The 12,840-nt window shown below is 39.3% G+C and overlaps 3 protein-coding genes across 12 annotated transcripts in view; 2 read left to right on the top strand and 1 right to left on the bottom strand.

Annotated features, from left to right (window-relative positions):
* The window catches only part of LOC104928816 (protein FAM126B), a 38,314-nt gene extending 34,488 nt beyond the window's left edge, over positions 1-3,826 (bottom strand). For 3 of the 5 annotated variants that reach the window (XM_027290794.1, XM_027290798.1, XM_027290796.1), the window contains exons 1-2: positions 3,722-3,826; positions 2,222-2,559 (exon numbers count right to left, since the gene is read on the bottom strand). The gene's annotated coding sequence lies outside the window, so the exon portion shown is untranslated. The other 2 variants (XM_027290795.1, XM_027290797.1) reach the window with 1 other exon arrangement.
* Positions 3,827-3,840: 14 nt separating this feature from the next.
* Positions 3,841-8,203, top strand: LOC104928804 (CASP8 and FADD-like apoptosis regulator). Its single transcript, XM_010743161.3, has 10 exons — positions 3,841-3,982; positions 4,091-4,418; positions 4,508-4,613; positions 4,810-4,945; positions 5,743-5,792; positions 5,882-5,951; positions 6,127-6,167; positions 6,263-6,341; positions 6,880-7,387; positions 7,478-8,203. Exons 2-10 carry the CDS (start codon positions 4,123-4,125, stop codon positions 7,605-7,607), a joined length of 1,416 nt encoding a protein of 471 aa, XP_010741463.3. The 5' UTR covers positions 3,841-3,982; positions 4,091-4,122; the 3' UTR covers positions 7,608-8,203.
* A 2,520-nt stretch (positions 8,204-10,723) lies between these two features.
* Positions 10,724-12,840, top strand: part of dip2a (disco-interacting protein 2 homolog A) — a 76,555-nt gene continuing 74,438 nt past the window's right edge. For 2 of the 6 annotated variants that reach the window (XM_019267039.2, XM_019267038.2), the window contains exon 1: positions 10,744-11,351. In XM_019267039.2, the coding sequence (XP_019122584.1) occupies positions 11,228-11,351 (124 nt within the window). In that variant the 5' untranslated portion in view covers positions 10,744-11,227. Of the gene's footprint in view, positions 11,352-12,840 lie in introns of all 6 variants that reach the window. The other 4 variants (XM_019267044.2, XM_027290912.1, XM_019267040.2 and 1 more) reach the window with 4 other exon arrangements.

Raw genomic sequence — 12,840 nt, 5'->3', positions numbered from 1 at the left:
CATCAGTCACCCTCCTGACATGCGCTGCATTTTGCAAAATTGCTAGTATGATAATTCCGCCAATAGCTTTGGCAATATACAGTCTGCTTCCTAAACCTTGTTGCAATCAGTTTTGATTTTGAAAGCATCGACTCATTTACAAACAAGAGAGTACACACATTATGCTGCTGCACCTATTTAGAGTCTCCAGAGAAACAGCATGAACTCGTGTTTGGCTGACAGAGAGACGAGGCTCTGAGCGTGGAAGGTGGAGGGTAGGGGGGGTGTACTGTACATCATGGAGACAGCAAACACACAGACAGACCTCATACCTGGCAGTGCAGTGAGTCAGCACCACGGCTCTCTCTGTCTCTGCATGCTAACCACATATCAAGCTGTTTCTCAAGACTGACATGAATGATTACGCTGGTGACTTACACACCGAGAGCCAGCTTGCATGCTGAATGCCGACAAACAAAAAAGATAAAAAGTATCATAATCAATTAAAGAAATGCTGGATGTCCAAACTGGAAGAAGAGGATGGGCAGTAAGGGTTGGCTGCCTGTGTGATCCTTTGGCTCTGTGGGAGCGAGTTACAGTGGAAAATAGTCCCCACTGCTAATCCATGGCAGGCTAATTACAGCTTTGATCCCCTAGGCGTGTGCATCGCCATAGGTGGGAGGGAGGCAACACACTCTGAGTACAGTTACGATTACATTTGTTTTCGTTTAGAGCTGTCTCAATAAGCCCACATCTGCTGCAAATGCCCCCGTAACTACAGCGTATCGCCTTGGATAAGTGAATTCACCAACTCCACAGTACGATCTGATACATTTACAGCCTCCTGCTCATCAAAGACATGGACTAGAGACGCTACCGCTGGTTCCACTGAGCAATAGAAGAAACTCAACTCTGGGAGTCAGAGACACAGATTAAGTGGGTAAATGGAGTTTCTGTCTAAAATAAGCCGCAGCTCTGATGATAGCCTAGTCCCAAAACACATGGTGGCTGAGATAGAACAAGGAAGGAGGCGAGGGGGGGGACGATGATTTGTAGACGAGCAGCAGATGGCATGGCATTATCTGGATCTTCAGCTCTCCATCGTATAGCCCATGACTCCACTATTTGAGGGGTAGTTTTCTTATCGTCTCACCAATATCGCTCCAAGCAGAATGCATTTAACTTGACTGATGTCAGTGTCAGAAATGTCTAACGATCTAGCTAGAAAGCTGTTTAAAGTGGCTTTGCAGAGCGGAGAGGAAGAAATTAGTGATGTTCCTTGTTGTGAGGAGTGTTGCTGGTAACTGAGCGCTGGAAAAAGTGTAAAATACAGAGTTTAAGAAACAGAAATGGGGGAATAGTTAAACATTGCCTTTAACCAAATGGTGCAAGCTCTGTGCTTGAAGTTTAAACACAAATATAGCCCCAGGTCTGACGCTCCTACACTGGACCTGTGGTCTCTCACCTTTATTTACTGAGGAAACTTTAATTAACACCACACCTAGTTGTTCACACATAGCCTGCACATACACATGTTGCAAATCCCAGACATGAAATTAAAAAAACAAAAAAAACACACACAACCCAACCCTTTGAATGAGACATATTAGATGAATATTTGTGCTAAAAAAAAAAATAATAAAAAAAAGTTACACATCAAACCTATGCAAAGAAAACGGACACTTCCGCTTATAACTTTCAAAATAAGACACATTTGAACAAACAAGCTTCAGCCTTTTTTTTGGTGGAGTTTTTTTTTAACTTAAAAAAAAAAAAGGCACCAACAGGGAGAATAGTTTCAATATTTAATTTGTGCTGTCTGCTAAATGTTAAACATCCTGTGGTGTTTTATTTTTTTTAAAACGTAGCTAACTGACGTGCTACCTGGACGTTTCTACGCAGCCGTTAACGAGCTAACGTCTGCCACGACAGCTTGAACCTGTACGTCAACGTTAGCTACCTTTAGCTCGGCTTGCGTGTAGTCAGCGAGGCTGGTGGACATCCTCATCCTTATGTTTTTTTATTTTTTTCCTACCCAGTCGTGACCAGGCCGAAACGGCTGGCTCCTGTCTTGTGGTACCCTCGCTAACGATAACACTTGTATCAACAACAAAAAAAAAAGCCTCCTCTCGCCGCGGCGTTTAACATCCACATCAACACAACAGTGCTGATGATATTCCAAGTCACCAGTAAAGCCCTTCACCTTACACAATCCTGACTGTTTTGTAAATGAAACACTCACCCCGACTGAAGCTGGTTATGGCAATGTCACACGGTGACTGTGTCGGGGGGGAAGCAGGCGTCTTGTTTCGCCCACAGCGGTCACCCAGGCCGAGTATCTTTCCTCCAAATGAGCCCTCTCTCTCTCTCTCTCTCTGAGTGTGTGTGTGAGAGAGCTGCACCTCCGTATGATCCCTCCACACTGCAATGGTGCTGAACCACAGCGGGACACGATTGGCCAGACTGAGCGGAACTCAGTGCGCGATGGTGGGCAGAGACCACGGCCGGCCTTAAGGGGGCGCTGTGGAGGGGGCAACGGTGAGACGTTCACGGCTGTCGGACATCGAGGCTCGGAGCGCACTTTGTGCAAGTTAAATAGTGAGAAAGAAACATTAACACACACACACACACACACATTTCAGTGCGTAATGCAGTACGTTGCATTCAACCACGTGGATGTACAACCCAAACATTTGCAAGAGTCTTGCAAGTGCGTCAACTTCATCATCATAGGATGAGGCGCTTATAGTCCTTATATTGTTATTATGTTGGTGTTCGTGTTATAAAGTCATAAAGTGGAAAATTAATCTAATCTAAGCAATTAAATTACGTTGTGCTGCTGCAATAATGGCAAAATAAATCACTTATTTTATTATAGATGATTTCATTTAAAAAAAACTATTTTACTCCAGTGTTTTTTTTAAATATTACTAATAACTTAATCCCTGTTGTATTTTATGCTATTGAATTGAATATGATAACAAATACTGGATTGCCAGATTGTGAGAAATCCCACTTGCTGGTGTGTTTTTTGTGACTTTTTATTTGGTAATAATAGTTATAAATAACGGTATTAATCCATTTATAAAATGCGGATTGTTTTTTTTTTTTAACTCTCCGATAACTCATCACATCTGCAGTCATAATGTTAATTAAGTGTTTAAATCCACAAAGGCGGCTGTTTTTAACTGATAATACCTGGATTTTGTTCCAGACCACAACTTGTTTGAGTTCATAGTTTGAAGTCATGAAGTTACAGTCATAATTTTTACCACACTATTTTACTCCAGTGTTTTTAAATATTACTAATAACTTAATCCCTGTTGTATGTTATGCTATTGAATTGCACATTTTATGCATTTTATGCAAATATTGGGTTGCCAGATTGTGAAAAATCCCACTTGCTGGTGTTTAGACTTTTTATTTGGTAATAATAGTTATAAATAATGGTATTAATCCATTTATAAAATGCGGATTGTTTTCTAACTCTCCAATAACTCATCACATCTGCAGTCATAATGTTAATTCAGTGTTTAAATCCACAAAGGCGGCTGTAATGATAATAACTGGATTTTGTTCCAGACCACAACTTGTTTCAGTTCATAGTTTGAAGTCATCAAGCTACAGTCATCAGTTTTTACCACACACTCATTTCTTTACTGGCCCCTCTTTATACAATGATTGCGCCTTTAAGTCTTTAAGTTGCCGCCTTTTTGCTTTCACTTTCACTTTGGTTAATTACCTCAGCCTGTTGTGCAGCTGAAGAAAAATCTACACGAACGTCTCGGTTATTATCATCCGTATATAGTGATCATCGGTGTTGGTGTCTCTCTATAAATTAGTAATCATCTCGTCCGTGCATGATCAAAGACGTTCCGTTTCGGTGAACAGGAAATCGGTAATCCCCAGCAGTCTCAGTTATAGTGCGTCATCTTTCCATCGTGATCGTGGTAAATTCCTCTTCGGGTTTGTAGTCTCTGTTGTCAAATTTCGATCGACTAAGGTAAGTTGCTTTCATGTTGTTCTCAGTTAATGCTGCATTTCTTGTTATACTTTCATAACATTTTTATTAGGAACTTAAGCCTAACACAGTACTTGTTCTTGTTTATAGAAATACCAGTCCATCAGCCACCACTCCCACAAATGGCTCTTCAAGATCAACATGAAATCCAAGCGATTAATCAAATAGCAGAGTCTCTAGACAGCGGTGAACGCAGGGTGATCTTCTACCTGTGTGAAAGCTTTGACACGGACAACAGTGTGACCTGTATGAAGGATATGTTAAAACATAAGGTGACAAGTCATGACACAAGTGACCTGTTCCTAACAGAGTTGATGTGGCAACTGAGACGCTATGATATCCTGAGGAAGGTGTTTCAGACCAGCAGAGAAGAGGTGGCGAGGATTCTGAAATACAGGCATGTTCTCTCAAGATTCAGGTAAGATGTGTTTGAAGAAGTCACACTAGTTAAAGTAGACATACTCGTTCTCAAAGTAATCATGTTTTATTTTTTTTTACTTAATGCAGAGTATTGATGGCTAATATAAGTGAAGATATGGTCAATGAAGATATGAATCGTGCAAAATTCTTGTTAAGCAGCACATTAGCCCGTGAGAAGTTGGAAAAAGCAAAGGTAAAAAAATGAAAGAGAAGTCTGATGACACAGTTTCTCATTTGTGTATATGTGTGTGTGTGTGTGTAGGAGGGGGAGTTTTAGTGTGGTATCATCTGACACAGAAATAAATGTCAAAATGTCCAGACAAAACAAAAACATATTTCACTTCTATGGGGGAAAAAACTAACCTCCCTCAATCTCTCTTCTGTGACAGAGTTTCCTGGATTTGATCATTGAACTTGAGAAGCTTGATGTAGTTTCTCCTGAAAGAGTTGACTTTTTAGAGGAATGTTTAAGAAACATTGACAGAATCGACCTTGCCAAAAAAGTGACGGCGTACAAGCTGCAAGGTGAGACTGTATTTTTACTTTTACCTTTGTCAAAATATGAAAAAGTGAGCAAACTGTGAGGTTTGAGACATTTGCACTGTGACTACGCTACACGTGAAGTACTACACTAAAAAAAGAGAACTTAACATGAATGACTTTTTGTACTGAAAGGGTCTCAGTTCCTAAATCCAAAGAAAAGAAACTGAAGCAGAAGCAGAATCCCAATACAGAAGCCGCCTACTGTTTCATTCACATTTCTTCTCTATGCATTGTCCAGATACAGAGTGTATTTCAGAGCATTCCAACAAAAAGTAATGATTGAAATATAGGATAGTATAAAAATTTTTGTTCTCTGTTTCATTTAACTGACATACCTTACAAAGCCTGTCATGTTCAGTGATAGCAGTATAATGTCCAGTTTACAGATGCCATATTTCAGTTGGATAGTTGGATATTAATACAGTATTAAACTCTATTTATTAAAGTTGTACTACTTTAGCTTATTTCAGATTCCATTAGTTATTTATGACAACTAAAAAACAAATTTTAATCTTGTATTTTCAACTTTTTCTTTGTATCCTTCCCAAGATTGTACTTTTCAAAATAAAGCACATATCTGCCCACATATCTACATATCTTATCTATCATGTGTCCCACATGAGGATTTTCTTGCAGAAGCTTGATAGAGTTTAATGTATGTGGAGATACTGACATCTGAAAATATATAAAGAACAGAAAAAAATGCAGCATTTTTTCAACACTTTTACTTATTATCTTTTACTACTTGCATGAGCTCTTATTTCTGTGTGTGTTCACAGTTGGAATATCTGAACAACATTTGCCTCAAACACAAAGGGGAAGATCTCCTGTGAGTATGAGTACAAAATTGAACATTTACTGTATTAACTTAACTCTCTCATGAAACTAATCACTTTTGAAAAAACATCTTCTCCTTAGCGTCCATTCAGTGCTCCAAATGGTACTTATCCTCTACAGCCAGCAAGACGAGCACTGTCCTGTCACAGTGGTAAGACAGACAACATGTGTATTTGTCAGAGATACTGAAAGTGAAATGTGCTTTTAAACCAGTGGAACAAGTGTGCAAAGTAAATATTTATAATATGAGGCTGCATCGCTACCACCACCACTCATTTTCTCTAACTTTTTATTCATATTGCCGTATTACCCTTTGTCATCAACAGAAAGCTTACCAGTGCCTATATGCAGAGAGCAGAGCCGCCAGGTAAGGTTTTGACTGACCTCACAATTTCTATATTTCTCAGTTAATTAATTAATTGCATTTATGAAATGTGTTTGTTTATTTCATTTGCATTACAGAGTCAACAAGAATTGTACAAATTTAACACTAATCCCAGAGGAGTTTGTGTTATCATCGACTGCGTAGGTAATGATGGAGGTGAGAGACAAAACACTTTGTACCTACAGTCCAGTAGTGGAAGAAGTATTCAGATCTTTTACTTCAGTAAAATACCAGTGTAAGAATACTCCTTTACAAGTGAAAGTAAAAGTAAGAGTATATTCAGCGAAAAGGTACTTAACGGTTTAAAAGTAAATTATATACAAACCACTAGATGCTTTATATATATATATATATCATGATGGATTGGTAATGCAACAATGTGTAAGCAACATTTAACTGTTGTACTGTAGCTAGTTAGTTGGTTCAGTCCAGTGCTTTCCAACCACCTGATACACACATTTGTTTTCATCATTTGGGTGTTTTTTTTCCTTTGGTTTTCTTGTGAAACAGCTCATAGGAAGGAGAATGTGTCACAAGTGGACAATGTGTTGTTCTTTGTCTCATGTGATAGGAAACTGAATATATTTCCATTTTCGAATATTGTTTGGACAAAACATGCGATTTGAAAACATTTTTAGTAGCAGTGTTCAGACTTATTATCAGAGTAAATATTCATCTTTTCCTATTCATTCAGACATGTTGGAACAGACCTTTAAGGCTCTTCACTTCGATGTGATCCTCCACAAGTGGCTAAGTGTGGAAGAAACTCTGTCAGCTTTCAGAGAGATAGTCAGACAGAGGGAGGTTCTTGAACGTGCCGATGGCTTCGTCTGTTGCATTATTAGCCGGGGTACGGAAAGTCATCTCCTGGGTACAGACTTGTACAACAGAGGTCTCGGCCTGGACAATGTCAGACGGCTTTTCACTGCTGAGGCATGCCCAATGCTTGCCGGCAAGCCCAAACTCTTCTTCATCCAGAGGTACAGCATCCAAGAGTATCAGCCCTGTGCCAGGACGTACCACCGGGATGAGGATCTAGAGACAGATGGGTGTGATGGGCTGGCCAGATGTCAATTCATCCCTACAGATGCAGACGTGTTCTGGAGTCACTGCTGGACGGATGAAAATGAACTTCAGCAAGGAGACCATCACTCCATTTACCTGAAGGCTCTGACAGACGTCTTACACAAAGGCCAAATGAGGTAAAGACACACAATAACAAATTCAACTTCTGTTTAGCATCAGACAGTTTCCATAAAAGCTATTGACTAAACTGTTGTGTGTTCTGACAGGAAAACAAATCTTGTTGATGCTCATATTGAAGTGAATCGGGCCATCTTTGAGCATAACAAGAGAAATCCTGGAGCAATGTACCACATCGATCTGAAACATACTCTACGGAAAGATCTGTACTTACAATAGTGAGTTTATCACTGTCACTTAACTAAACCCTCAATGCGGGCAGCCACACATTAATATTATGTAGGAATTTCATAGTGTGTATGTTCTTGCCACTTGCCACAGAAGAACCTTTGTATATAACTATGCATATACTGACATCTAGTGGTCAAGACACATAATGAAGGGAAACTTATTTAACAGCTTAACAGTTTTAAATGTTTTAATGTTCAGTTTTGCTTTCTTTTATATTAGAATGGCTGTACATGTTATCATATGTAACTTATTTGGGTTTGTTGAAGTATAAATGTGAATGGCCTTTATCTTGCCTCATATAGTGCAGCTATGAATGAAGAATGACACTACATTTATTATTTTATTCTACTGATTTTTATTGCATTTATATTTTATACTTATTATACTTTTTTTAACTAGTTTTAGAAAGGTGATATATAAATAAAACATATACATGTTCTTTAATTAGTATGTTAGTAATAAAATATAATATATTCATATAGATAGTAATTTATTAGTGTATTAGTATACAATGTTTCTGTTAGTTCTCAATCCATGAAAACATTCTAGACATGTATAATATACCAGAGAGCTGTCTGTGGGTGGAAAAAAAAGCAACTGTATACCAGAGAGCTGTCTGTGGGTGGAAAAAAAAGCAACTGTGAAGCTGAGAGAGGATGGAAAGTCAATCAGAGCCATTGTATAACCAGCTGGAATGTCCTGAAGATGAAAGAAAGCACTGGTGTACAAAGTAACAGAGGTTAAGCAGGTAGATTGAGGAAAAAAGCAGCAGTGGACGACAGAAACATTGTGAGAGCTCCAAAGAAAGACCTTAAAACAACTCTTAGTGGCATCAGCAACGACCTCCAGAGGGCAGGAGTAAAGGTATCAAAGATACTATTCACAGAAGACTTCATTAACAAAAGTACAGAGGCTACACCAGAAGATGTAAAGCACTCATTAGCAAGAAGAATTGGAAGGCCAGGCTGGAATTTGACAAAAAAGTACAAAGACAAGCCTAAAAAATTCTGGGACAATGTTGGACTAACAAAGATGAAGATTTATCAAAGTGATGGAAAGGCTAAAGTTTGAAGAAGGGATCCGCTCATGATCCCAAGCATACAAGCTCATCTGTGAACGCACATTATTATTATATTTATTATATGTATGCATGCATGTATTATGATTTTACAGTAAGACATTATTTACCTATTGTCACACGGTGAGGTCAAGTTGGGTTTTTGTCCTGTCTTGTCATTTCCTGTTTTATTTTGAAAGATAACTCTCCTCTCGTTTCAGGTCACTTGCCCTTCCTCATGTGTCACCGGTCTGATTGTCTTCCCCGCCCTGATTGTTTCCACCTGTTCCCCATTACCCTGTGTATATCTTGTCTGCGTCTCCCTTTGTCTTGTGCCAGAGTGTTTCGTTCTTTCGTTCACCTCAGCCCGTCATTCCCACAGACCTTGAGCTTCCTTCCCTTGCCACGTAACTTGTTTTGATGTTTTGCCTCCACGTGAGTGACTTTTTGTTGTAAGTTTCATAGAATTAGGTGATTGATTTCTGTTCAGTTAGATAGCGGTTAGCCTTTTGTCCTCCCCTGTGGAGTGATTTTTTGTTACCTTTTTCCTCTTTGCTTTTACGTTTTTCCCTCTTCGGAGTGGTTTTGGTTTTGTAGAGTTTATTCTAGAATAGTTTATTTAGAGTAATTTTCATAGTCTTTTGTGTTGCTTATTGTGGAGTATTACTAAAATAAAGTCCCATCCTATTGGTGAATATCTCTGCATCTGAGTCCTCCTTTGAGTCCAGGCTTGACACCTATCATGCCAATTCTAGTTATCACACCAGTTGTATATTTTGTCTTTGACTTCTTTCTTTCCTTTAAACATTTCAATATTATTCTGTTATTTATCTTTGCTTTATTGTAATAAAGTTGATGATTAATACATTATGACCATCACATCATGTCCAATCATTTGAGTTCAGAAGGGAGGATCATGTGGATTCCTCCCTTCCTCCAGTCATGACTTTGACAGGATCTGCTCCCATTTGTGCTGTTGTTTTTGTAACCCTCCTCCACTCCGTCTCCATTGTTTGCCTTGATCTGATGATGTCCGGATTACTTTCAGGTGGGACGTCAACCCTGACTTCAACCAACCAAACTCCTGCTGAATGGATGTCCGTTATCTGTCTCGCTCACCCATCAACCTATATGTCATGCAGCTGTTTCTGTCCTTTAGAACCTGACTTCAGTTTGAGGTCTTACTCGCTACATTAATGGAATATTTATATGAAAGTTTGTTCAATTCAATCGTGAATTTATTCTAATAATTGATCATTCATTCATCCCAAGACACTTTTAACTGTAAAATATATTTTATGGAAATTATTTGGCAAATGTTCTGAATTCATTTTAAAGTTAAATCACAGGTAAAGTGTGAGTGTAAAGTGCAGGTGAGTTGTGCTATAAACTTACTTTCATTGACCATACTGTATACACTCAAACTGACAATGTCTTTTAGTTTAGGCATTTGAACACTAACTGTTTTTAGGACATCAAAACTGACATGAATTGCTTTTTTCATCCAGCGCTAACACGTCAGCACTTCCCATCTTTTATTTCTACTTCTTTCTGTATTTATATTTTATATCTTAACAGTTTCAAATGTTTCAACTGCAAGAAGCACACTTTCTTAAATTTAGTTCTTTTTTCTTTCTTTTTTTTTTTACAATATTTTACAATATGTTATTTATTGTCATCATCCCATCAAGAAAACACTAACAATACACCAGTTTGAGACTAGAAATATGTACGTTATATATATAGGATAGAATATAAATAAAAATAAATATTTCCCCACATTATTACAATTTCCTTTCAGGTAAAGTCATTTAAATATAGAAAATATTTAATGATATTTATGTATGGCTTACCAGAGATTGCCCTTTCTGCTTGACTGAAATCAGGAGTTTTCTGGTATAAAGATATTTTGTGTGTATTAGCATGGGCATGGTGATAATGAAATCATATCCTTACAACACAAAACGTCTTTGAGATAACAGAGACATCTAATTTTCACTGCATGCACTTCAGTGCCACGCAGCACTGTGATTGTGACAGTAGGAGGCAGGCAAGTTTTATTGAAGCGCATCAGGAGACGGCGTGCACGCACGCACACACACACACGCACAGAGCCGTCGTGGACGCGCACGGTCGGGGCCGCTGTTGCTATGATGCAATGGCGACTGCGCCGTGGGAAGCGAGCGAGGAGTTGAATGAGTTCCCTCCACAGTTGAAGTGAAGCAGCCGCCGACAGTCAGGAGGGACACCGTCAGTGCATGAGGGACAGACAGCGGGGCTGCACACACACACACACACTACATGGACGCACACATCCAGGTGTGTCTGCTAGCCTCGCTGCTAGCCGTGTCATGACGCTTGGAGAGATTTCTCACACATCTGTACGACGTTGCAGCGAGACGGGAGAAGCACCAACACCCTGTTTGCCCTCCCTAAGCCGAAACCAAGTGAGGAGGAGGGGTTGTTGTTTTTAATTTTTTTTATCCTTTTGTTGGTCGCATTTTGTCTTTCTTCACCTGCTTCTCACTGGACCTATTCGTACTGGACCACCATGGCTGAGAGAACCTCCACCGGGTTGCTAACGATGATGTTGGAGCCCACGCCGGCTGTCGCTATGACCCTGCCGGCGGAGGTCCGGGAGAAGCTGGCGGAGCTGGAGCTGGAGCTCTCTGAAGGTAAGTTGACAACATGTAAACGAACCACCGTGCTATGAAGAGCAAAAACATGCTGTCTTCTGTAGTGGTGGTTTAAAAAAAAATTGTTTATGTGCATGACAGCTATTAGAAACCACCACCACCGCCCTTTATCCTGGCTTTGTGACTCATGTTTGAAAACATGCCAACATCATGCTATCAGTCATTCCCAAAACTGAACTTCTGCTGTAGTTTTGTCCTCATGACTGATGCCTACTGCAGCACAGAGGAATGTTAAACTAAGCTACACCGGTTTAATGCATTGCACTGTATTGCATCTGTTCCCATTGTCCAGACATTTTTAGATATCACACGTTCAAACTCCTAATGCCATGTTTGATCAGATGGCTGTCTGCCTCAATGGTAACAGCTGAGCTGACACACCCATGCTGCTGCTCCTGCTCCTCCTGCTCCTGCTGCTGCTGCTGCTATGTGTTTTTCCACATAAGCAGAAGGAAGTTCATAAAAAAATTTAAATGCCATTTAAATGTTGTCATACAGGAAGCCAGCTTCATAATGGTTTCTGGATCTGAATTGGAGGATCACCGGAAAAGTTGGAAACTGTATGAATTATATCCTTATTAACAGAGGCACCTTTTAGATTTTTATACTTTTGATCAACTTTAGTACGAAAAGAGCAAAGAGAGAGAGAGAGAGACGTTTGGATTTAAACTCATACATCTCTTGATCTTTTAAAAAACAAAAGTATTAAAATGTAATGTTCCAAACATCAAGTCAAATCCCTACATTATCTTCTTAAATATACCAAATCCCTGAACTATTATACCTACTTGGTGATATATTTAGACATCATGCACTGATATAACTCCGGTACTATGAAAAAGTAGCATTTAATCGTATGATTTATTAAGCTTCTTCATCACTTTCTTTCAAATTTGCCCTAAAGGAGAAAATACTAGTTGCGACACGTATATGAGACAAACCGTCTCAGAGTTTAGCTCCTCTGGAGGTTAAAAATAAAATATGTTTGTGCCACCTGTCAACTGAAACCATCTTCTTTATTCAGATTTGCTGCTAGAAGGACTTAACATTTAACTGTAGTCCCTCAGCACTCAGAGCAAATAAAGCTGGGCTCATCCTCCTGTCGACTTCAGCTTCATGCATCATTTCGGTGCACTGTAAATAAGAGAGTGCTTGTTTTTTCTTTTGTATTTTGGTTATTTCCCATTGCTTAACTGCGCTCCTTTTGTATTTGAGTGGCTCTTATGTGAAAAAGCTTACATGTGGTAGATTTATACTAATTAATGACCCACATTAAGTCTGATTAGATTTGGGATTTGACCCCAGGGTGTGACCCTTTTTCTTGCCAACTCTGGAGAAGCTCCACAAGCCAATGTGTAGACAGTGTAATCCTAGAACTTGAAATAATAGAAAACTCAGTGACCTGTAGTTAACTTAAAAGCCTTTTCTTTCTCCATGTCAGCTGCGTGCAGTAGCACCACACCAGAGT

This window comes from Larimichthys crocea, chromosome XVIII (assembly GCF_000972845.2).
Source record: "Larimichthys crocea isolate SSNF chromosome XVIII, L_crocea_2.0, whole genome shotgun sequence".
NCBI lineage: Eukaryota > Metazoa > Chordata > Actinopteri > Sciaenidae > Larimichthys > Larimichthys crocea.
This window is presented reverse-complemented; position numbering and strand designations above follow the sequence as displayed.